The sequence below is a fragment of the Crocodylus siamensis genome, chromosome 14 (genome assembly GCF_052110815.1).
Source record: "Crocodylus siamensis isolate JL-2025a chromosome 14, ASM5211081v1, whole genome shotgun sequence".
NCBI classification, from domain to species: Eukaryota; Metazoa; Chordata; order Crocodylia; family Crocodylidae; genus Crocodylus; species Crocodylus siamensis.
In genome coordinates, this window is record NC_143408.1 from 15539546 (window position 1) to 15563013 (window position 23468).

At 49.1% G+C, this 23468-nt stretch overlaps 2 protein-coding genes across 5 annotated transcripts; one reads left to right on the forward strand and one right to left on the reverse strand.

Annotated features, from left to right (window-relative positions):
* Positions 1-1006: 1006 nt before the first annotated feature.
* On the reverse strand, positions 1007-12604 carry LOC149853401 (cryptochrome-2-like). Of its 2 annotated transcripts, XM_090027238.1 has the most exons (11): positions 11902-12604; positions 10714-10962; positions 10203-10397; positions 9949-10067; positions 9496-9650; positions 8703-8843; positions 7752-7919; positions 6890-7030; positions 3596-3747; positions 2808-3052; positions 1007-2323 (listed from the first exon to the last, which is right to left on the reverse strand). In XM_090027238.1, exons 2-11 carry the CDS (start codon positions 10926-10928, stop codon positions 2247-2249), a joined length of 1608 nt encoding a protein of 535 aa, XP_089883364.1. In that variant the 5' UTR covers positions 10929-10962; positions 11902-12604; the 3' UTR covers positions 1007-2246. The 2 variants fall into 2 exon arrangements, with proteins under 2 accessions (XP_089883364.1, XP_089883365.1); XM_090027239.1 differs by lacking the exon at positions 8703-8843.
* Positions 12327-23221, forward strand: TIRAP (TIR domain containing adaptor protein). 3 transcript variants are annotated; one of them, XM_090027244.1, is made up of 6 exons: positions 12612-12748; positions 17515-17684; positions 18237-18536; positions 18638-18690; positions 20074-20682; positions 21149-23221. In XM_090027244.1, the coding sequence occupies exons 4-6, from the start codon at positions 18684-18686 to the stop codon at positions 21190-21192; spliced, it is 660 nt and encodes a 219-aa protein (XP_089883370.1). In that variant the 5' UTR covers positions 12612-12748; positions 17515-17684; positions 18237-18536; positions 18638-18683; the 3' UTR covers positions 21193-23221. The 3 variants fall into 3 exon arrangements, with proteins under 3 accessions (XP_089883369.1, XP_089883370.1, XP_089883368.1); XM_090027243.1 differs by lacking the exons at positions 12612-12748; positions 18237-18536 and adding an exon at positions 12327-12462; XM_090027242.1 differs by lacking the exon at positions 18237-18536.
* The last annotated feature ends 247 nt before the right edge of the window (positions 23222-23468 follow it).

Here is a 23468-nt window from a genome sequence, read left to right on the forward strand (position 1 = left end):
GTCACCTGTCTCTAACAGAATGTAAGTAGTATGCTTTTTGAGATGTTATAGCACCAGCTGTAAAGGTGATCCTGAACATCAGGATGTCAAAATCTAGGGATATTACAAACATAATGAAGAAACAGACCAGTTTGGGCCCAGTTCAATACTGACAATATTCAAATACTGTATCAATTCAGTATCAATTCAATACTGACAAGTGCAGCACCCTGTACTTGTCAGTATTGAATCCCATCCTAGTCTCATTTATCCACCCCTGTAACCTGTCCAGGTCCAGTTGTATCCTTTCCCTCCCTTCTAGTGTGCCCACCTTGCCCTAGATCTTGGTGTCATCTGCAAATTTAAACAGGGTGCTTTTCATCCCCTCATCCAAGTCGCTAATGAAATTGAACAGTGCGGCGCAAGGACTGAGCCCTGGGGGACTCCACTGCTCGCATCCCTCCAGGTCGAATATGAGCCATCCACCACCACGCTCTTGAGTGCAGCCCCTCAGCCAATTTGCTATCCATCTGACTGTAGGTATCAATGCCACAGTGGCCTAGCTTTTTAATGAGAATGGGTGGGAGAATGGGGTGCTGCTGCATATCCTCAGGGTTCTGGCTGGATCTTGTTCATGGGAGACACTACTGCCTTGAACAAGACTTGGTCTCACCAACACCCTGATGGCTCAGTGGAGGAAGATTCTAGGAACTTCACGGGTTCCTTGAGTTTGCAAAAAGTAGGTCTGCAGTGTCCATAAGGGAATATCTGCTGATGGCAACCACCTGGAGATTATGCTTATCCCCAAATTAAGACAAAAATCCCAAACAGGTTTATTGCCCAAGGCAGAAAAACATGCAAAAGAATGTTAAGTTTGGAGACAGATATACAGAAAGGCCCTATTGCTAGCTTCTGACCTGAAGCAACTCTAATTCCTCCAGCCTCCTTGGTTCTTTGCATGATTCAGGGTGTCATTTTCCCTTCACAAGAAAAGTCCTCTGCCTCCTGGCTACTGTGGAGCCAAGTATAAACAAACTGGTTATTTATTGATTAGATCGGACTACTGAAACATTTTATACTGAATACATTTTGTAAAAACAAAAAATGATAATAATGAGTATAGCTTATCATTAGCTGCTGATGGAGATCAAACGTGATGGTAGCCGGCCCAATTTGGGGGATACTTGCATGTCTGGAAAGTATCCCCAGATATGACCCACTAGAGTTTTGGGTATCCCGTGACAGGTTTTTAATACAAATTTTCAAGGGAGGATGTATCCAGGCAATGATGGAATTAATCAAGGAATGAACAGAGTGGAACAGGTTCTAGGGGACATGGGTGACAATGAGCAAGTATCACTGCAAGATCAGTACAAGGCAGCCCTAGAGTCTGATTCCTCTTGACCTTACAAGGGATATGACTGACCATCAGTGCCACTTCCCAGTGCAGGGGCAGGGGCCGGGGCCTTCAGAAACATGCAGGTCTTTTTATTTGCTCATAAATAAACATTGCTTCTCTGCTCCCTAAAAAATGGCTGTATATTTGGGCTCATAATGCAAGAGCCAGAGGCATGTCTCAGACCAGATGAGTCTGTGTATATTTGCTATGTCACTTCCTCTAAAAGAGACTTTCAAGGAAGAAAAAAGTAATTTTTTAAAAGCCAGGTGTTAAAAATGTGGGTCAGGGCTCATGGGACAATGGATCAGCATGGAGGGAGGAGGGTATGTGGGCCTGGTGCTTCACTAAAGGGCTGGGCTCACTTTCCAAATCTGCCACAGTGATCTGGACAAGTCTGGGAGCACACAGCAGCTCCCATTGGAAACCTGCCCACCATTCCCTATGTCTTAGCCTGCTGTGTATAAAATGGGGACAGTCGCACACTCCTCCTCCCTTTTCCCCCCAGCAGCATCCTGGGACAGTAAATCCATTGCATAACACTCATTTTTCAGACTGATCCAGTGTTTCCCTGGGGTTTCAAACACCATATGTTTGGCCAAGAAGCAGCATGAGAAGCAGCCCTGAAGGGCTGAAGAAAGAAATATACTAAATTTCCCAAGCCAGTGGCACAGCTGGTACTAAAAAACTACAGCAGCTCCCTTGAATTTAGGCAGTCTGGGTCAGAACAACCCCAAAGACCCTGTTACACAGCCAGCTGGGATATAAACGGGGTCTTATGATGTTTGAGTCGTGTGGCAGCTGACACTCCTGCCTTCAGGCCCAGATGGAGCAGGGCCACTGCGTTAAGATCTGACCTGCACTGAAGGATTCAGCTGCTTTTGGCCTTTGGTTTCTTTGTCAGCAGTTCAACCACAGAGGGACCAGCCGGCAGCTTCCGTTTGCTACCTAGTGAGAAAGAGCAGACAGGTGATTTGACTGAGGAGGGCAGGAGTGTCCTACCTTCCCCACTCAGAGACACTGCACTTGTGCACCAAGCCCTGTGGATGGAGTGACTCAGAGCATGAGTGGCTCAGAAAGGTCTGGCACCCCTCAGCTGGTAGGAAGAGCCATGCAGTAATGTAATGACATGTTGATTTTTAAGAGTGCTTTTCATTCCTGTCTCAAAGCACTTCACAGGGTAGGCAGGTATCTCTGGGGAACCTGGGCCCAGTGCAGGGCTGTGACTAACCTGATGTGTTCCTCCCCCACAAGGGCAGAGTGAAGCAAGGTTAATAAATCTTAGGGCTTCCTTGTCACAGGCTGATACTGTCTCAACCAGGCTACAAAGCTCCACCCAGGCACAGTTGTCCCTGCTTCCCATCCCCTTGCATTTCATGCATCAACCTTAGATACCGCAGGCTCCGAAATAGTTCAGTGGGAGCATGATTACCTTTCTTGGTACCCTCTTTCTTGGTACCCTCTTTCTCCACCTGGGCAGATTTGCTGTGTGACCGCTGGGCATACGCTGCCTTCATGCGCATGATGTTTCTCTTGCTCACAGCTTCATGTTCCACGATAGGTCTGGGATAGTCTCTGCCAATGATGCAGCCTGCCTGCTCTTGCATGCTTCTTGGTGCCTTCCAGGGCTCATAGATGTACTCAGCAGGGAACTTCCTGAGGATGGGGAGGTATTTCCTGTGCAATGACCAAGCCCCAGGGAAAAGAAATCAGCAACCACACAAGAAACAAGCCAACAACGGAACAGAGTGGTCTCCTGACAGAGCTAGTAGACCCACAGGGGAGGATCAGCAACTACAGCAGCTGCTTTCAATACTGTATGACTCAACTTCACAAGGAGGCCTGGTGGTGGACAGTCTCCTTGATCCACCCATTTTTTTGCCTCCTGGCTGGCAGCTGAGGGGCTATCTGACCACAGCAGCTAAAAAAAGGACAAAAATTCCCAAATTCTGAGGCTACCCAAGAGCTATTGATTGGTGGTGACTAGTGATCACCACCAAGATGAGTTAGCCTGGGGCCAAGAGCTGAGAGGAGCAAGCATCCTCTCCCATCACTAGTTCCTTTGGATGGACAGAGTCCTCCAAGCCATAGAGTCCTGTGAACTCTTTGTAATGGGTGTTCTAGCCAAACACCACAGAACAAAAACTCACAGGCTGCAGCAGATACCCACATCTCCCCCAGGGCAGGCTGGGCTCAGACCTGGCCTCTGCTTAAACCTACTTAATATACGCTCCGCTCTTGTCCGTCTTCTTGCCAAAGGCAACGGGTGAGTAGACGCGAAAGAACTGGTGGAAAAAGGCACTCGCTGACAGCCATTGCCAGTTGCCAGCATTCAGGGACCAGTCAGCATCCAGCAGCAGCTCCTCAAAGACCTGAAATGGGAAGTGCGGGGAGAGTGGGGAAGAGCTAGAGGCCAAGAGCCTCTGTACCTCCCCCACACCCTAAAGCACACCGCTCCCCTTTACCCTGGGCTCCACTGGTTACCAGCCTAAACATCACCTTGGCCCATAGTTGTTGGGCTGTGGGCACCAAAGCAGGGGAGAGGTGTTACCCTCAGGCAGCAGGTCCCTAGGAAGTCACTGCTGTCAGCCTCCAGGCTGGTCTTGCTGTCCATGCCCTGCAGTAAGCAGGCAGAAAAGGGAGGACAGGAACAAGAGATGGTCAGAGAGATCTCAATGAAATCAAGCCAGCAGGCTCTGCCAGTTCCTTCATCCCAGGGAGGATGCAAGAACTGGCAGAGGAGATCTTAGAGCTCTTAGCAATGTTCTTCATGAAGTTGTGGGAGATGGGCCAGGTATCAGAGGACTGGAAAAGGGACAACAAAGTGCCCCTCTTTTGGAAAAAAAAAAAAAGGCAAAAAGGGGGATCTGAGGAACTACAGACTAGTTAACCTCACCTCAATACCTGGGAAGTGACTGGAGTATATCCTAAGGAAGGCCATTTGCAAACCTCTGGAAGACGAAAAGCCAAACACAAGCAGCCAGCATGGATTTATGAAAAACAAATTACATCAAGCAAACCTGATCTCCTTTGACAAAGTAACTACTTGGATGAAGGAAATGGATACAGTGTATCTGGACTTCAGCAAGGCTTTTGACAAAGTTCCTCACAACCTTCTGATAAACCCATTAGAAATGTGTACTAGATGAAAATCCTACAAGGTGGATAGATAATGGGCTCAGTGGCCACAAGCCAAGGATAATGATTAATGAGTCCATGTCAGAATGGCAGGAGATTCCGAGTGGAGAGCCAGAGGGGCCTGTCCTGGGCTCAGTGCTGTTCAACATGTTTATTAGTGATTGAACAGTGGATGTGGCCATAGAAAGCTTCTTGAGCAAGTTTGCAGACAACACAAAACTGGGAAGAATTATGAACATATGGGATGATGCAAGTGCAATTCAGAAGGATCTCAACAGACTGGGAGATTAGGCTAGAGCTAGCAGAATGAAGTTCAATGTGGACAAATGCAAACTGCTATACCTTGGAAAGAATGATCAAAAACACAAATAGAACATGGGGGACACCTGGCTGGATGACAGCTTGATGGAAAAGGACTTGGGAGTCTTTATAGATCACAGATTCAATGAGTCTACAGTGTGATGTAGCCACACAAAATGTGAATGCAGTTTTCGACTGCATTCATAGAAGCATTAGGTGCAAGACATGGGAGGTGATACTCCTCTCTAGTTGGCACTGGTTAGGCCTCATTTGGAGTACTGTGTACAGTTCTAGGCTCCACATTTTAAAAAACACATGGAGAAGTTAGAGATGGTCCAGAGCCAGGCAACAAAGATGATCAAGGGCTTAGAAAGCAAGTCATATGAAGAGAGGTTGAAGGAGCTAGGTATGATTAGCTTGTCAAAAAGGTGCTTAAGAGGGGACATGATCACAGTCTTCAAATACTTAAAGTGCTGTCATAAAGAAGAGGGAAAACACCTTTTCTCTCTTGCTACAGCTCATAGGCTGGAAGCTGCAACAAAGTAAGTTTAGACTTAGATCTGGGAAAACTTCTTCAGTGTTAGAGCAGTAAGGCAGCAGAATAGACCGTCTAGGGTAGCTGTGAACTCTCCATCACTGGAGGTTCCAGAAAAGGTTGGCAATGATCCAAGCATAGCTATGCCTATGTTCTTCTATGGGTATTTCCCATAACTTCTGAGCCTTGCTGGTTGTCCCCACTCCCCACCCTGCTTTTCTGTTACAGGCATCAGGGTGTTTTTAAGCCTCACCAGAGGCACTGGGTGTTGGCTACAGCCAAAGCAGGGGACTTTGACTGGGGCATGCCAATGCTCCTGCTGGGAACAAAACCAGAGGTTCCTGGCTGGAGGGTCTTGCCCCTCCACTCAGGGTCAGACTGATCACCAGATTTGGGGGCAGGAAGAAATGTTAACTCATGGTCAGATTGGTCTGGACTGTGGAGGGTTTTGCCTTCCTCTGTAGCATGGGACATGGCTTTCTACCTGGGATCTCTTGAACATATATTGACATTTCAGAGAAGCAACATACTGGCTGCTATGGTTCCCTGCTTTAACAGTGGCAGGTTAGGATGTTAAGTCTGTGCTGCATCAGGGTTGAGGGTAGTCTTGTGCAGAGTTTACATGATAGCTTGTATAGGATGGTTTGGATAGGGATGATCCTGGCTCAGGCAGGGGGTTAGACTAGATCAGGGTTAGACATTCCCAGGTACAAGTGCCAGAGCGTGGCATGAAAAGGCATTTTGCTAGGCACTCATGCCTTGGAGAAGGGGCTGGGCTGCTCCAGCAAGGATTAGGCCCCTCATGGCTTCTCCCCCATCTGCCTCCGGCATGCCAGCATCTTAGAAGTCAACGTGAGTATTTTGGCACTCTACCCAAAAGCATTGCTGGCCCCTGGGCTAGATGGATCTCTGGAGGCCCCTTCCAGCCCTACTTCTCTTCAATTCTAGGATTCTGTGAAAGCAGGAAATTCCTTTCCTACTGACTAGTACTGGGATAGGCCAGTGCATGCAGCCAGGAATTGCCTTCAAATTAGCATCTCTCTGAAACTACAAGAAACTCCAGGGACTGGGAAAAGATGTCTCAGCTTTGGAAGAATAAAGACAGCCCTGTGAGTGATATAAAATACCACAGATATGGGTGCCCTATTACTGTAGTTAGGGAACAGCCACTTCAGAGTGCAGGCAAAGTAGGGGCCACTGGAACAGGCAAGTACCATTCCCTTGCACTACAGTGTGGGGAACTATTCCCTATGCCCAGCTTGCTGTGTGGGTGCAGAGGTCCAGGCAGGCCAAAGCCTCAAACCCTCACCAACTACTCTGAAGAGGTTTGGTTTCTAACTGGATAAGAAGCCACTGAAGCTCTCAGCAGTCTCTGGCTTCTCTCCCATTCAGAGCCAGTCACAGATAGCATCACCAGCAGCTGCCAGAGCATCCTATGCCCTTAGCGATTTTGTTAAGCAACCCCTGACAAAGCCCACGCAGTGCCCCTCTCACAGTGGGACCGCAGTGCCATGAGTTAGCAGCAGACAAAAGCTGTTGACCTTTTGTCCCTCCTCCCAAGACACCCAGAGGTCTCCTCGTGTCAGGAAGCAGGCCACAGCATGCCGGGCCAAGTGATGGATCCAGCCTTCAGTGCGCAACTGTGTCATGATGGCATCAATGAAGGGGTAGCCTGTCCGGGCCTGCCAAAGAAACAGAACTTGAGATTAACCAGCAGCAGACTGACCCAGCCAGGTACTTACAGGGCAGCTCCAGCAAGGCCAGGAGTGCCTCACTCAGGCTACGTGAGGCTGCCCCCAGAGCTCAGGCCCAGACTGATAAAGACCATATAAGTATTGTTAATCACAGGGCTCTCTGCTAGTTGACATGGCAGGTGCTGAGCTTTTGACATTGAAGGATCAGGCTTGGACCAAGTCCTGCCTTCCCAGACCAGTATGATTTCCTCTTATAACTGTATCCATCTTCAGAACACAGACGCACACTGTGTAAAATAAGTCCTTGTACTAAACAGTTGTCCTTTAAAGACAAGCACAAGATATTGTGGGTGAGATTGATTCCTGGGAGAACTGCAGACACCTCCAGATGTATTTGGCCTCTGAGCACAAAGCCTAATACAAACCATCCAGTTTTAATATGTGGCTGCAGCTTTCAGTGAATGCATATTAGGAACTGATGAAGCTTGCTGCAGTTCTTCCAGCAAAACATCAGAAATCCAGGGCCTTGACTCCCAGGTCCATCTAGTCAGCACAACCTCCATTGCCTTTGGCCTTGGCCCTGAATTCTCCATTGGTTAGAGTAGGAGCAGGGCCTTTGGAGTAGCTAGCCAAAAGGCACTACAGTGAAGATCAAGCTGCTGTCATTGGAGCATTTTAGTTTCTGGCCCACACTGGCAAGATTGAGTACCTCCTTCCATGCCTTGACATACTCCAGGTTGTCATCCCAGTCCACCTGCACACAGATGGGGTTTCCCTCCATCCTGTTGAAGTTGGGGATCCCAGCCCCTGCTGTGTAGAAGAACTCCCGCCACAGCAGCTGCCCGTGCAAAGAAACTGGTGGGGTGGAGTGTTTCTTCTGCAAGAACGAACACAAGAACATTAAAGGTTGCCCTGGAAAGGGATCTCGGGTTATTGCTATTGGCTTCCGAGCCTTGCTGTGCCCATTCACTGGATTCTCTGAGACCCCTGGGGAGTGCGGAGCTAATAGGACTGGCTAGAGCTGGGCATAATCCAGGGAGGGGTTTTCCAAACTTCTTGCACACAAACAGTGTAGCCAAAGCACTGCAGCCTTGACTTGCCACTTTCCTATTACTCCAGTTATGAGATACCCCCATGCAACTCAGTCAAGGCACCTTAATCCTGACCCATGATATACTCTGCTGTTCCAGGCCTGGACTCTCTCAACCTGAAGTTACTCATAACACCGAACTGTGAAGTCCTTGGAAATATGGACAAATTCAGATTAGGACAAGGCTCTCTTGCAATCTGAGGGTGCAAGCCCAGGTCCCCCGATGCTCAGAGTTAATTATAACTTGCTGCATTATTCATCTCACCCACATACTGTCTTGCTGAGTAGGTCCTACTGCCATACAAGCTCCATCTCCTTTGGCTTAAAGACAGCCTCCTCTCTGATCAAGGCAAGTGGATAATTTAACGTATTGAGAGCAGTAGAAATTATTCCAAAAGCCCCATGCCTCAGAAGCTCCAGCAGTCCCCACAGAGCACAATTCACTTGTCAGAAACACTATTACATCCATCTCACACCTGCCTGATCCAGTAATTTAATGTTACTGCACCAGACAGCAAGGAGCTACCACCTAATAAAAGAACTACCAAGTTGAGTGGGCCACTGCCTTACCCCTCTGTAGATCTCAGCCAGCTTCCACCAGAAGGTTCGCACTGACAAGCAGCCAAACTTAATGTAAGGGCTGAGCACGGTGGTGCTTGGACTGAGGGTGTTGGGCTCCGTGTCAGGCTTCTTAAAGTTACACACCCAAGTCTGAGAAAGGAAAGGCAAGGAGGTGAGAGGAAGCTAAAACTCAGCTATGCAAAGCAGGGGCTTTCTTTGTCGGAGGAAAAGGGGGCAGGACTGAATGTCTTTTCCTCCCGAGGAGCTGGCTGAGAGTTTCTGACAAAACTTATTGCACCTAGGAAAGATGATTTATTAAAGCATAAACTTTTTTTTTTTAAAAGAGAATTTTTCATGTTCTAAGCCAAATCAGCCAAAACAATTTCAAATCCATGAGTCAGTCAAGTACCATGCATGGCCCTACTACCAGCAAACAATCCTCCACCCTACCTGGGTCTTCAGATGTTTCCAGATTCTTTGGCAGGCATGCTACTTGCAGGCCCAAGTCCAGGGGCATGGGGTTCAGATGCTCAGAGTTTCGCTTGCTCTCAGCCATAAGGCCTCAGGAGTAAACTAGGGATTAAAGTATAAACTTTCCCTTCAAATGTAGTTTTATGGGAAATACTGGCACTGTTTCGGTCCCTCAGTGCTACTCCTGCCAAAGTCCAGGTAACCCAAGTGCAAAGTTTTGTGCAAGCCCGAGATGTTCTGTGACACTTTTTGCTTTATAACTCAGTAAATCAGTGTCAGCTCTTCACTGGAGGAGGCAGAGGGAGAGACAGGATTAATGCTGGGCACCTACCATCCTCTTCATGTGAAAATCCAGCCTGGAAAGTGCCTCGGATTCCCCCCCTGGGTAGAGACAAGGACCTGCTTCCTTTGGGTCCTGTCCCAGCTCCTCCAGCGTAGGGATCTCATACTTTGGATCGTGGTTGTCTCTGGCAGGAGTACAGCAGTCTAGGGAAACATACACTCAGTGCTGCCGTTCTGAAATATACTGTACATTTCTCTAGCCCCTTCAGCTGTAAAGAATCTCAAAAATGCCTTACAGAACTAAATTCCTAACACAAGCACCAAAAATGCAGCCACCTCTGGGGTGGAAGCCAGCCTCACAACACCAGGAGCTAGGAAAGGAAATGCTGGGCACACAAGGAGGATTTGGGGGAATTTAATAATCCCAGAAGTCTGCAGACCCAGTCCTGGAATCTCTAGCAGAAAACTATCACATTAACAGAAGAATTTGCCCCATACTCACCCTTCAGGGTCTCCAGAGTGGGAGCTAGCACGGGCTGCTTTGGGGATCCCAGCCCAGCCAGCACAGCTTGCAGCTGTCTATAGGTCAGAGGCACTTTACCATTGTTCTCAGCTATTATCCTGGGGAAAACAAAGGGTTTTCTATTACCAGACTACAGGACAAAGAACACCCGCACCTTCATCTTGTTGTGGCTCAAGCAACTTGAATGTGCATAAGTGAATGAGCCTGGCAGGGTCCCCACCCCTGGTACCAACCTGTCAGTGTCGTACAAGGTGTGGGACACTTTCTGGATAACCTGGACACCATGTGCAGCTGCCAGCCTCACTACCTCTGCATCACGCAGCTTAGAGTAGGGCTCTGTATCTACCTCAAATGTCAGCCGTGTTACCTTCCATGCTTTAAAAAGGCCTGGGAACACTTCTGCAGGATGGCCGCGTACCACAAACAGCCTGTAGAGACATGGTCAGCATCCGCAGTCAGCCAGGGGCTGGGGAAAGGATCAGCACAGAAACCCAGGCTCGGCCCAAGTCAGGAGAGGGAACTGCATGCTGGGACCCATATTGCCCCCAGGGCTGACGAGAGCACTCCCAAGTGAGAGGGAGTATTGCAAGCTGGGACCTGCATCTCCACAGTAACTCTCTGAATGTGCTGAGAGTCCTGCAGGAGAGGCCTGCAAAAATCAAGCCTAAGGTATTTCCATGTTTCCCTCCTGCACCAGCCTGAGGACAGTTTGCCTGCATTGAGACCTGCTCAAATTGTACTTGCCTTGAATTCAGTTTCTTCAGGCTCTCGTCCAAATCCTTCAGCGACTCAATCAGAAACCTCCAGCGGTTGACACTGACCTGCATGTTCTTTGGGAACCAGGGGTCAAGGATGAAGATAGGATATAGGTCACTGCAGTCTTTCATTGCTGCCAACAAGGCAGGGTTATCGTGCAGACGAAGCCCCTTGCGGAACCAGTGGATGCAGCTGTGCTTCATTCTGAGTTCAGCTTGTCACTACCTGCTCCTTTGCCTTAGGACGGTGGCCAAGAGGGGGGAGACAACAAATGGAGCTTAGACCCTTGGGAACGACATACGCAACCCCCAAGCCTAACAGGACCGCACACACTTGCCCTGCAGGAAACTACCCTGTGTACATTGTCCTGTAGAAAGGAGTTGTTGGAAGATGTTAGATTGGCAGCCGTGGAAACTAAAGTTTTTCATCTACCAACTAACCAGAACAATACAAAGCTCAGCCCTCCTCTCCCCTCCTAGCGTGCCTTCAGCAGTGAAGATGAAGTGAAAGTCTCTAGGACTGGGAGAGGGCATCATCCTGCCCATCAGTGAAACCCCATTCTGGTGAGCCTGGCAATGCCACTTTTTTTGGTAACTCTCCACAAGAAACCAGAGAGAAATCACCCAGCAGCCATTAACCGTCAGCAGCTGTCAGTTGCCACCAGTCTGGACTGGTTCTCCAGTGACCTCCCAGTCCACAGCCCAGTACCCAGCTTTCCCAGAACATGACTGGGATAAAGCTGTGGGACAGAGAGCATGTGGTTTCCTAACTTTAACTCGAGCAGATTAAAAAAGAAATTAAGGAACATATCCTGACCTTATCTCAGGAGCCTCTGGCTACTACCCTGCTTCAAAAAGCCACACACTAAACTAACAGAAGAGCCCAAAAGTACCATACAGATCCCCTATGCCATGTGCTGTAATTAAGGAGTAAATGAACAACCTCTCCAAACCTTCCTATACAGCACATGGAGGGCAAGCTGCAGACCACAATGAAGGGGAAGCTTTAAAACATTTACCATTAAAGGAAAAGGAAAACCCCTCTATGCAATTTCCTCCCTAATGCAAATTGTCCTGTAAGTGCACACAGACCACCTCCCAGCCAGCAGAAAACCTAGGCACGCTCAGGGCCCACTGCACTGCCCCTTCACACGGATCTGTCTCTGCATTTTCGCACCTGATCCGGCTGTTTCTCCTCTGGGGCTTCTTGATGCACAAAGCTCCCTTCAAAGCGCGGCAAGGCCCCAGGAGCCTGCCCTGCCGCTCCTCTTCTGCTCGCTCAGGCTGGCTGCAGAGGCCCTGGGTGTGGCGAGGGGGAGCCCCGAGGCTGAAGCGAGGTTATGAAACCAGCTGCTGTCACTCAACCCACGCAGGGCCTGCGGTCTGCAGTCACTCACCGGGGGGCGGGGGGGCGAAGCCCTGGGCTTGCCTCTTCCTCTCGGCACGGGGCCGACGGAGGGCTGGAGGGAGCCGCGCCCGGCGACGTACATCGGATGCTTCGGCGCGGCCGCAGGGGTGACTCAGGCTCAAGCCCCGGCCGCAGGGAGCTCCAGGATCACCATTCGGCCACCCCAGAGATGTGGCACGTGGCTGCAAATCCCAGCGCACGTTTGTCTCGGTGTGAAACGAGTGACAAGGCGCACGCAGCTCTCGGATGGGTCTGCCACAGAAACGCCCCCAGCGCGGAGCAGGGCAGAGGAGCCCCGTCGTCTTCCCTTTCCTCTTCGTGACAGGCACAGTGCGTGGGGGAAGCGCCCTCGGGCATGCGGCGCCGAGGACTGTTGCTCCTGAGGAAAAACTCGGGTCGCTCCCATCGCGCGGCGGGCTGCAGCGCCGCCCCCTGCTGCCCCGGGTGCCAACGGGCAGGTGCGCCCGCCCCGCCCCGCCCCGCCCCGCGGGCAGTGACGAGGGCCCGGCCGCGGGCTCGGGGCGGCCCTGGCGCCCGGGGGATCCCTGGCGAGCCGCTTCCGCGAGGCGGGGCTTCATCTCGCCTGGCCCGACGCACCGGGCCGCGGCCGCAGCCCGTGAGTACCGCGCCCCCCCGGGCGGGCCGGGCAGGGGAGCCTGGCGCGCCGCCGCGCCCTGCAGCCCCGCCCGCTGGAGCCGGGGGGCGAGGGGCCGGCAGGTGCGCGCCGCTGGGACCCGGGGGCAGGTGCGGGCCGCGGCGGAGCTGCGGGGTCTGGCGCGCTCTAGATCTGCGCTACTCAGCCCCCAGGAAGGGGGTCGCGAGAATATACGGAAGGGTTAGCAATGGATTCTCCTCTGAAGGAGAAAAACGTGGGTTCTCCCTGGCAGGCAGCGCTCCAGCCTGCGGGGGGCTTGCTGGGACCCGGTGCCCCACGCACCGGGGCAGCGGCAGCGGGCTGGCAGTGCGGGGCACGGGGGCAGGCCCCCCGCTGGTGTTTGCAAATGGGCGCTGGGCCAAAAACGGTTGTGAACCGCTGCTCTAAATACTCACGGAGCCCCTGTCCCTTTCCTGCAAGATGGGAGGTGGCAGGGGAGATGCCCTCCAACCCTGGCGCGCACGTGTGCCCTTGCAGGGGTTGGGAGCCAGGCCTGGACCGTGTTAAGCTCTGGGGGGTTTCTGCTGTGGGTGGGCTTGCTTTTACCCGGAATTACAGGCCTGTCTGTTGCCTTAGGCTTGGGGTGAGGTCACATAGCCACCGCTTAATGACTTTGGGGAGACTAAAAGAACAGGCACAGGAGGGAGGTTGCAGGGAATAAGCAGGGAGCGCCCAGCAGGGAACGAACGCCTGACGGAGCCTGGCATTCCTCCTTCAGAGGCGTCCAAGGAGCTGGCAGATGCCTCCCAGAGAGGTGAGACAACAGATAGAAGCCCCATGGTCACAAAGCAGCCCCCTCCCATAGGGCTGTCCTTCCCTGTTGTGGAAAGCTGGGGCTGGATTAACCCGTTAGTGGGCCCTAGGCAAACAAACTCTTGGGCCCCTATTTTGTTCACTCAATAATTATAATATGTTAGGGCATCTTCTTCACTTAGAGCCCTAGGCATGTGCCTAGTTTGCCTGTACATTAGTCCAGCCCTGGGGCCAGGAAGAAGTATGGTAAGGAGCTCTTGTGACTTCATGGGGAGCGTATAGATAAGACTGTGGGAGGAAGTAGAGCCAGGGGCTTCCTTCTGGAGGAACTGAAACCACAGCTGTAACCCGATGCTCTACAAAGACATGTGCCGGGCTCTGCCTCTTGCTGTACAAGCACCTGTGTTCATGGCTGTGTGCTGGAACGACCACTCTACATTCCCAGCAGGCTTCAGAATTAGAGGTGCAAGGTGGATAGTGACTGAGTCACAGGGTGGTGAAGTTATAGGTTAGACTTAGACTATATTCAATCTTAAGTGGTGTTAAACTTAGAACCTCCTGTGAGCAGTCATGTTAAGGGTTGGTACTGGTTTCCCCATGCACAGCTCTGACTTGCTACGAGAAGACTGGCAACCAGGGGCCAGCCAAGACTCTATGTATGCCTGCTGGGGGGAGCAGTGCACGCTGGGATGCTAGAGGACTGCAATTGCTCATTTTGTCTCTGTGGAATAGACTGAAGTTACCCCAACACAAGCTAGCGTTAACCATGGCCCAGCGTTAACCCTCACCTGAAGTGGCATAACTTTGAGATGCTCAAAGGGCACTTAGCATGAGTTAAAATACAAGCATCCATGCATTAAAGCTCATTAAGTGACTAAATGTAACATGTAACTTCACCCCCTAGGGTTGTAGGAAGAGAAGGGGAGGTTTCATGGTTAAGGTAGTTGAATGCTGGAGTAGAGAGTTTCCCTCCTTACCACAGAGTTTCTAAGTAAGTCATTTAGACCAAATATTTCACAAATGATCACTCTTGTTCCTCATTTTCTGTAAGCCTGATTTTGAAACTCTCATTTTGAGAAGTATTGAGCTACCCAGCTATGGCTAACGCCAGTTAGAGCTGTGCTTTCAATATAAACTGTGCTATGTATTAGTAGGAATTTAGAAAGATCTTGGGTATCTCAAATGGTGCGTCCAAAATTAGTGCATATTTTTATCTGTTCCTCAGCTCTCCACCTGAAAATGGTTGGATATTTCCCTATTGCACAGCAGTCCTGCCAATATTAAATATTGATACTTGAAATACTCATAGTGAGGAGCGCCACAGAAAAACCCACAAGGATATGGATGGAGATGGATAATTCTTTCTTCAGAGCAGTGTGTGGCTGCAATATGACAAATGAGGAGAAACAAGGAAGAGAAAAACATTGAATTGTTGCTTGTTAGATGAGCACTGGTCATCCTGGACTTTCATGGAAGTGGGGAAGTAGGATGAAATTGTACAATTTTACTAGCATTATTCAATAAACGATATGGCCAGGTTACATAGTTCTTGAAGATTAAGAAATTATAACATGCTGCAAGATGGTCTTTGGGCCCCAGTGAAAGAATCTGGACTCCTTATAGAATTCAGATTTGCAAGAATGTTAATAGTTTAAATAAACAGAGTACAAAGAAGGAATAAAATCTCTGCTGTATTTGACATTGTTTCAGAATTATGGCAAAACAGGTACTCTCTCATAGCTATGAGAAATGTGGAACTACCTTGTAAAGTTCTCCTGGTGGGGGAGCTTAGATAGTCCATACCAACTAAATTCTTTCTTCAGAGCAGTGCGCCACTGGAATACATAACAAATGTATTTGGTTGGGTAATCAGGAAAGAGAGAAGATGATACATGTGGTGCTTGAAGGAAATTAGCAAGAAAAGCAGAACTGATGATAAAACCAAATATTAGAGGTGCACTAATATATCGGTCGATATTGTATTGGCACCAATAAAAGGAAAATTAACATTATTGCATTTAGCTTTTTTTGGCTGATGTGGCCAATAATGTCACTAATAAATGCCCCATGCATGTGTGCAGCTGCAGCATGCACGTGGCCAGGAGTCCAGCCTGGCAGTGTGGAGAGCAGCATCCAGCCAGTAAGTCTGTGGGGGGAAGGGGTGTGGGGAGCATAGACTGAGGCCCCCATGGTGCAGGAGGGAGCGGGGCAGGGGCAGGCTCTGCCAGCTGGTGCAGAAATGTGGGATGGAGCTGTGTGCAGCTTGTCCAGGGAGTGGGAGGGAGGTGGCTTCTGCTGCTACATGCACCCCCAGGGGAGGCACTGGGGGCATGTGCTCCCTGAATTTGTGTAGGCTGCCCACTCAGGGCCAGGGGCTGTGCTGGCATCTTTTTGGCTGGAACACGGCTGTGCTCAGGGCGGGTGGGGACAGGACGGGTGACAGTGGCTCTGGGAGGGAAGGGCTATGGTAAATTTTGGGGTGGCTGTAGTTCATCCTGTAGCCCCCCCCCCAAGTGCCACCGCTGCCCACCCAGCCCCAACCTGCCCTGAGTGCAGCCCCAGCCCAGTCCTCCTGCAAAGAGGTTGGCGCAACCCCAGCCCCAAACCTGGAGCAGGCAGCCTGCCCTTGCCCTGCCCACAAATCTGGGAGGCACATGCTCCCCATGGCTCCCCCAGGGTGTTTGCAGCAGCGGGAGCTGCCCCCCGCCACCCCGGTGACCTGGACAAGCCACCCCTGGCTCCATCCTGCACCCTGTCCCCCCCACCCCAGCTGGGCAGTGCCTGCTCTGCCCTAGTCCCTTCCCTACTTCCTCCCTCACCATGGAGGCCTTGATCTGCCCTCCCTGCCTCCCCCCACCCCATGTTCCTTCCCTCCATAGACTTACCAGCCGGATGCTGTTCTCCAAGCTGCCAGCTATCAGCAATTGGATTGGTATTGGCTGATATGGCTGGTTAATAATCGGCTTTTGGTATTGGCCAAAAAAAATCTTTCTAAGTGTACCCCTCCCAAATATATGGTTATGAGTCAGCAAAGCGATCTTGGAAAAAGGGTCAATAATCACCAATAACATGGGCAGTTTAAAACATTGATTCCCAGCAGCTTAAGAGGAAGAACTTTGGGCAGAGGTACAGAGTAGGAATGCCTATCTTTCTTCTTTGCAGATAATTTTCCAAAGAACCATGGAGAAGGACCAAGTTTCACACACAAAACTGGCCTTACAATCTAATATGGATGCAACATCAGGATAGGATCATAGGAAAGTAGTGCTGGGAGGGCCCTCTAAAGGTCATCCCAGTCAAGGCAGGATCTTCCTTGACTAAACCATCCCAGAAAAATGTCTGTCTAACCTGCTCTTGAAAATATCCAGGGATGGAGATTTCACAGCTTCTCTAGGTAGTCTGTTCCAATACTTAACCATCTTCATAATAAGAAAGTCCTTCCTAATTCAAACTAAATTTTCTCTGCTGCATCTTGAGGCCATAACTTCAACTCCTGTCTCCTAAGGAAGGCAGACAGCTAAAACCTTTGAAAATTTGTTATTGAGATGACCTTTGTAGCCAGTAAAGAACAATGGATTAGTCAAGTACAGATAAAAGCAAAGAACTCCCAACAGCTTCAGTGGGCAGAATATACGTTTATAGGATACTTGGCAGACCAGCTAAGCATCTCTTGGAAAGGCCATTCTTGTGGGACTCCATGTCTTGATCAACCAGAGAGAAAATGGAAACTTACTACCTTTTAATGAGTAAGACTCAGGAGCTGGTATTGTGAATTGCCAGCATTTGGAAGGATGTCCTTGACTGGAAAGGTAGAGGCAAGATGTTAGCAGCCAGATACCTCTAACATATCTAGATGAAGAGAAAAGAATCTATATGGATAAGAGGACTGAATTAAGGTTGCATGGGTAGCCTAAAATGAAATTTTTGTTTTTATAATGTTTATGTTCCTTTAAAAGTTGTATGTTATTTCCTAGGCTTAAAAGAGCGAACAGCTAAGAGAAGATCCACCATGTGGCAAAGCAACAACTACCTTCATCCGCAGCAGCACTGGAAACTTTAGATTGACACAGACTTCTGCTACTGGAGCTGAGTAACAGCTAGAGGGGCTGTCATCCTCTGTGCACCACCGCCAGAGGGGGATGGGGTACGTTGCCTGTGGGTTTGCCAGGGTTTGCCAGCAGAGGAATGCCTTGGGGATCCTAGATTTCATTCCAGGTTCTGGAGAGGAATGTGCTGTAGCGGGTCATCCTCTCCAAACTCTGTGTCCCTTCTGTCCCATCCCTTCCAACTCTCCATGCCTTCTCTTCACTCAGCTCCAGCTCCTTGTCCTAGGACTTCTCCATGTCTCTCCCGTTTAACTCTCTGTTCCTCAAAGCTTCTCATTACGTGCTAGCTTTGCCCTGCACCCAGCCCTACTCATGCCTTCACTCTCCCAAATTCCTAATCCCTGTCTCTCCCTTCAGCTAGTTCCAGTCTCCCCGGCTCTGCATCAAGTCCAAGTCCCAGTTTCCTTGCCCAGCTGATCCCAGTTTCTCTTTCTCCCAATCTCCAGTCGTTGTCTTCGGCCGTGTGCCTCTGCAGTTGATTTATCTTGCTTTCAAATCAAACTTTCCTATCCCATGATGTTTGGGTGCCAGGAGGGTGGGATATTAAGCACAGCAAAGAGAAAATCCTTGCTACCTTTTATTTTCCCTAGCCCAGAGCAGCTGGAAGCAGACATTACAAAGAGAATCCAACTTGTTCCTGGGCTGGTGCAGATTCATGAATAAAGCTTCCAGTGATGTGAACAGAGGCACACCAGGATGTAACATGCACTGCAGGAAGCATGGCTTTTAATAGAGTTCAGCGCTCATTTGATCCTGGAGACTGAAGTGCCCTGTTGTCTTCAGACCAGACAATGCGAGCAGCTAAAATGCCTCTCTCATGATGTACTTGCAAATGAAGCAAGTTTGTATAGTATTGGGATTGTGTCTTGCCTGGATGAGGATGTGGGGAGGTGAGCAGCAGTAAAGCAAGGAGAAGCCTGAATGTAACTTCCTTTGCTAGAGGAAATAACAGCTTCTAACAGATCTTTTTCTCTCCCACTCTTGCTTGCAGGCTAAGATTAATGTGGATGCATCTCATCTGAGTTTTCCTCCCTAAGATGGCTGGTGAGTAAATAAGATGTTTCTAAGGTAGTATGAGGGGCTGAGACCAGGACACTGAGTGTTAGTCCCTGCTCTGCTGGTAACCTGCCAAGCTTTCATCCATTTCCCCTTTTTTATAGAAACGGGATAACCTGTCCAGATATGCCAGATACCTTATCTCAGATGAGAGGCAGGGTTAAGTGGACTTCTGATTATTCCCTATAAGTTTAAACTGCTGGCCCCTACCATGATTAAAGAATTTTGAATTTACTTTAACTATAGCAAATTAGGAAAGGAACCTGACATCACTCTCAAACTCAGCAAGATGTTTCAATATGCAGGAACTCGGGTAGGCTAGTTATATCACCTCCCACAGTGGGAGCATGGAGAGGAACCCTTCTCCTCACTTCTGCAGGAACCCTGCTTCAGAACTACTACCCCAAAGACAGCAGGGCTGACAAAGCACACGGTATTTCTATGGTGATGTAAAAAACAGTTTATCAGTGTTTAGTACGGCAAGCCTGACTCCCACTCAAATGTGGGTGGCTTTTTAAAAAGTTCACAACCTCTTACTACTTTTAAATCCAGCGTGTTCCATAAGTTAGGACAAATCAGGTCAATTTGAATTAATTTAATTCAGTATTGTACCTTTACTGTATTCCATTTGCAACAATCCCATTCATAACCAATGGGAATCTGTCACAAAGAGAAAAAAGAGAAGAGCACTTTATTTTGCTGTCTAGACTTCATTCCTTGGTTAATGTGGTGTAAATCAGGAGTAATTCCATTGCAACTAAGTCAGACTTCCTTGGTTGTATTTGTTTTTTTTAAGTGAGTGTGGACAGAAGTCAAGAACTTCACTGCTGCCATCTTGCACTGTTATGCAGAAAGGAAAATGTTAAGAGTCTATTGAATTCCTTACTGAATAAGGAGTTTACTGCCTGGTACACTGAGACAGTACAACAGTGGTTCTCAGTTGGGGTGCCACCAAACTGAGAAAAGTTACAGAGGGCTGCTAAAGATTGAGAGCCAGTGGCTTAGGGCAGTCTCTGTTAAAGACCAAGATAAGACCCAGGCAGGAGCAGATTATTCCTGTCTGCTTTTCTGGGGTTCTTGCACCTTTCCCCAGGTCTGGTGTGGACCATTCTTCTAGGCTGTACTAGACCTGTCTGCTGAAAAGAAGGGCTGACTATGTGGCACCATCACAGTTAGTTTCAGACCGGCCTGCTCAGATTCTGGGGCCAAGGCTAACCTTGTCCTGTCACTTGGCTGTGAATGGCCCCATGCTGGTGAATTAGGAAATTAAGTACATCTGGGGAGAAGTGACTTGTGGAGAGGGGCTGTAGACTGGTTCAGGAGGTATTTCAGCCTTCGATGCATCTTATCTTAGTCTCTTAAACTCTCCAGGCTGGTTGAAACGGGTTCTGCAGAAACCAAAGCAACGCTCCAACTCAGGAAGCAGCTCAACTGCTGCTCCCAAACACTCACCTTCCTCCTCCACCTCCTCCCCGATGGGAAGCTCCAGTTCTTCTGCCAGCAGTTCAGTGTTCCACCCAAGGTCACTACTGCCCTCTGCCTCCCAGGTGAACATCAGCAGCTCAGGAAGTGCCCGCTGGACCAAAAGCTATGATGTGTGCATTTGTCACAACCAAGGGGATTTTGAATTTGTTGAGGAGATGGTCTCCTACCTGGAGAGTCAGCCTGAGACCTTCCGTTGCTTCCTGCAGTTGCGGGATGCCACGCCAGGCAGCGCCATTGTAACTGAGCTCTGTGAAGCTGTCCAGAACAGCCACTGCTGGGTCATGGTAATAACCCCTGGCTTCCTCCAGGATCCCTGGTGCAGGTACCAAATGCACCAAGCATTAGCAGAGGCTCCCATGACCAATGGGCGCACCATTCCAGTGCTGAAGGACATCGACCGGAAGGACTACCCCCGGGAGCTGAGATGCATCTATTACATCCGTGTGACATTCAAGGAAAATGGCTTCAGGCAGATTAAAGACTCAGTCTTGCGCTGTAAGTAAATTGTAGGGGGTTGTCAGCTTAACAGGGGCTTGCAGCTTGTTTGCTTTTTGCTCTAAGCTACCTGGAGTGTTCCTGTATTCATACAGGAAACTTGTTATACCAAACTGTTATACCAAAGTACCTCACAGTCATTATGACATTGACTTTCATGAGATCCCAAACATGCATTTCTCTTTTGCCTTGTACTAGTAAGAGGCTTCCTGGATGCAGGGATAATTTTCACAGCAGTTATTTAACTGACAACATAGATAACGTAGAACAGTGTGGGATGGGACTTGAATCTTGTGTCCCTGTGAAACATCAGGGGTAGATCTAAACAGAAAGGGTTCAGCATATATATCCTGTTAATGAGGCACAACATTAAGTCTCTCTCCAGCAGGAGAGGAACAAAAGCAGTTTTCACAACACTGCAGCATCAGTCCCTTAGTGAACCTGGTTTCTGTCCTATGTCCCCCAGACCTACAGGAGCTCTGTCAGAGCACCCCAAGCACAACCGAGTGACTGGAGTCCTGCAAAAGAAAGGGAACACCATAAGGAAGCACATCCTTGGGAACGGACCAGGAATCCACATGGGTGTTTTCAGAGTCTCTGGAGCTGGCTGGAGCTAAAGTCCGGCTCCATTCTCTGCAAAGCACATACAGAATGGCAAATGGGAACTAACTCCCGTGAGGACTTTTGAGTGGAAGCATCAGGCAGCTCTCTCCTGTGTGCACTAATATCAGGCTGTTTTGAGGCTGCTGAGGGAAGCAATGTCTGACAGTACTGGCAACTGGGCATCAGTTTCTGGTGCTAAAGACTTGGGGCTTGCACATGGTTCTGTCATACTGCACATGGAATTGATCTGCTCCTGAAGCCACAGTGTTGGCAAACTCTCAGTCCTATGAGGAAGGCAGTTAGTGATGTATGGCTTAGGGTTTTGGAGCCCAAATGGCAGTGGCACATCTTGACCCCACATAGCAATGTCCACATCACCTTGTCACCCTTGAGTGCCATGCTGCTTTGACATGTTTAGCTCATTGCAGCATCACGCTGTGACTGTTTTGTCTAGATTTTTTCCCTCCCTGCTCTTCAGGTAGCTGTGCCATGGTTACTCAGCATCCCCCTGTTGATATGCAGGTAGGAAATTACACCAACTGAAGGACTGACCAGGGCTACAACCACGTGGGACTACTGATTTTTAAAAAGGAATGCCCTACACCCTGAAGAACAGTTATTGGCTTTTCTAGAGGCAGATGAAAGGTGTCTGTGAAAGCATTTTATAATGCATATTTTAGCTTTTATCCTGCTCTAGACAAGCCTTAGTTGATGGTCCCTGAAGAGGACAATAGTTTTCCTAGATGAGTAACTAAAACCTACTTGCTGTAGGGTTGATGACCATCTCTCTGTGTGCTCAGTGCTGCCCAGCCACCCACTAAAATGATGAAACTGAATTCCTTTTTGCATAGTGGCTTTTTTTTCAAGAGGGCTGGTGGAGCATGTCCCACCCAGATTCATAGTCTGGTAGTTGGGGCATTCCTGGGAGACATGGGGGGTTTGAATCCCTTTAGGCCAGAGAGGGAAAATAAACTTTCCTGGGAGAGGAAGAAGGCAGGGCAGGGTAGGGTAGTACCTTAGAGATTTAACTTGTTCAAAGAGGCATGAGATTTCATAGGTGACTGCCTACTTCATCAGATAGTGTTGGATGAAGTAAGCTGTCACCTATGAAAGCTTATGCTTCTCTGAAACAGTTAACCTTCGAGGTTCTATCCTGCCCTGCCCTGCCCTGCCTTCTGTCCAACTTCATACTAACACAGCTAACTACCTCTCTCTTCCCAGGTGAGTGCTTTAGCAACTAGGTTATTACATAACAGGTGGGCACCCCCACATACTGCACTTTAAAAGAAAGCAGCTACTAGCATATCTTGTAGGGAAACCAATGTTGTCATCATTAGATATGCACAGAGTACACCAGCAGATGAGGTCCTTCAAGGGTTACGTGGAGGAAGGTCTAATTTTTGGATCTTAAACAAGCGTGGCCATGAGATGGGCACTATGCTTCTTAGAGTGAGACTGTTTTGGGCCTATGCAGAAGCAGACTTCTAAGCCTCCGGAGGGGTGTATGAATTCAGGCACTTGCAGGGCTAGGCAGCAGCTGAACAGTAGCTTTTAAAATTGTAGTTTTGAGCTTGGGTGCCAAAATTCAGCCTGCAACCTGGTTTAGACGCCACAGTCCTTTATTGGATGTAGGTGATCTGGTAAAGGTCATGCAGGAAGTCTGCGACAACAGAGGCTCGAACCCCAGTTAGCTCATTTGTGAGGCCAATGTACCACTTACCGCTCAATGACCTTCCACAACCCAGTTCTGAGATGTTACAACACAAATCTGTCCCACCTTAACGTTCTCCAGGCCCCAAGGAGTACATCAGCTGACATGAAGTTCTCTCATTAGATCAGTGATACTTGGAGGAAGAGGACTTGGGGGCTATTTTGCAATGCATTTTTTTTCAAATGCAATTTTAGACATGTTTACATAAAAAGAAGAAATGTATTGTTTTCATATCTCTTTTTGCTCCTTCTTTTTTTAATGGTGGATCTCGTGTTGGTGAGAGGGACCAAGCTAATAGCTCAGGGTGAATTGATGGACGTGGTGAGAAAAAGCAATATTTTAGGCTTGTTTTCTCTGGTTTCTCTCTCCCCTTTCCCTCAGCATCTTGGATCAGACCAGAAGAGAATCCTTCAAGGAGGATTTTAGATTGAACAAATCTCCAGCTTCACCCTGTCTAGCAACAGTGGTTGAT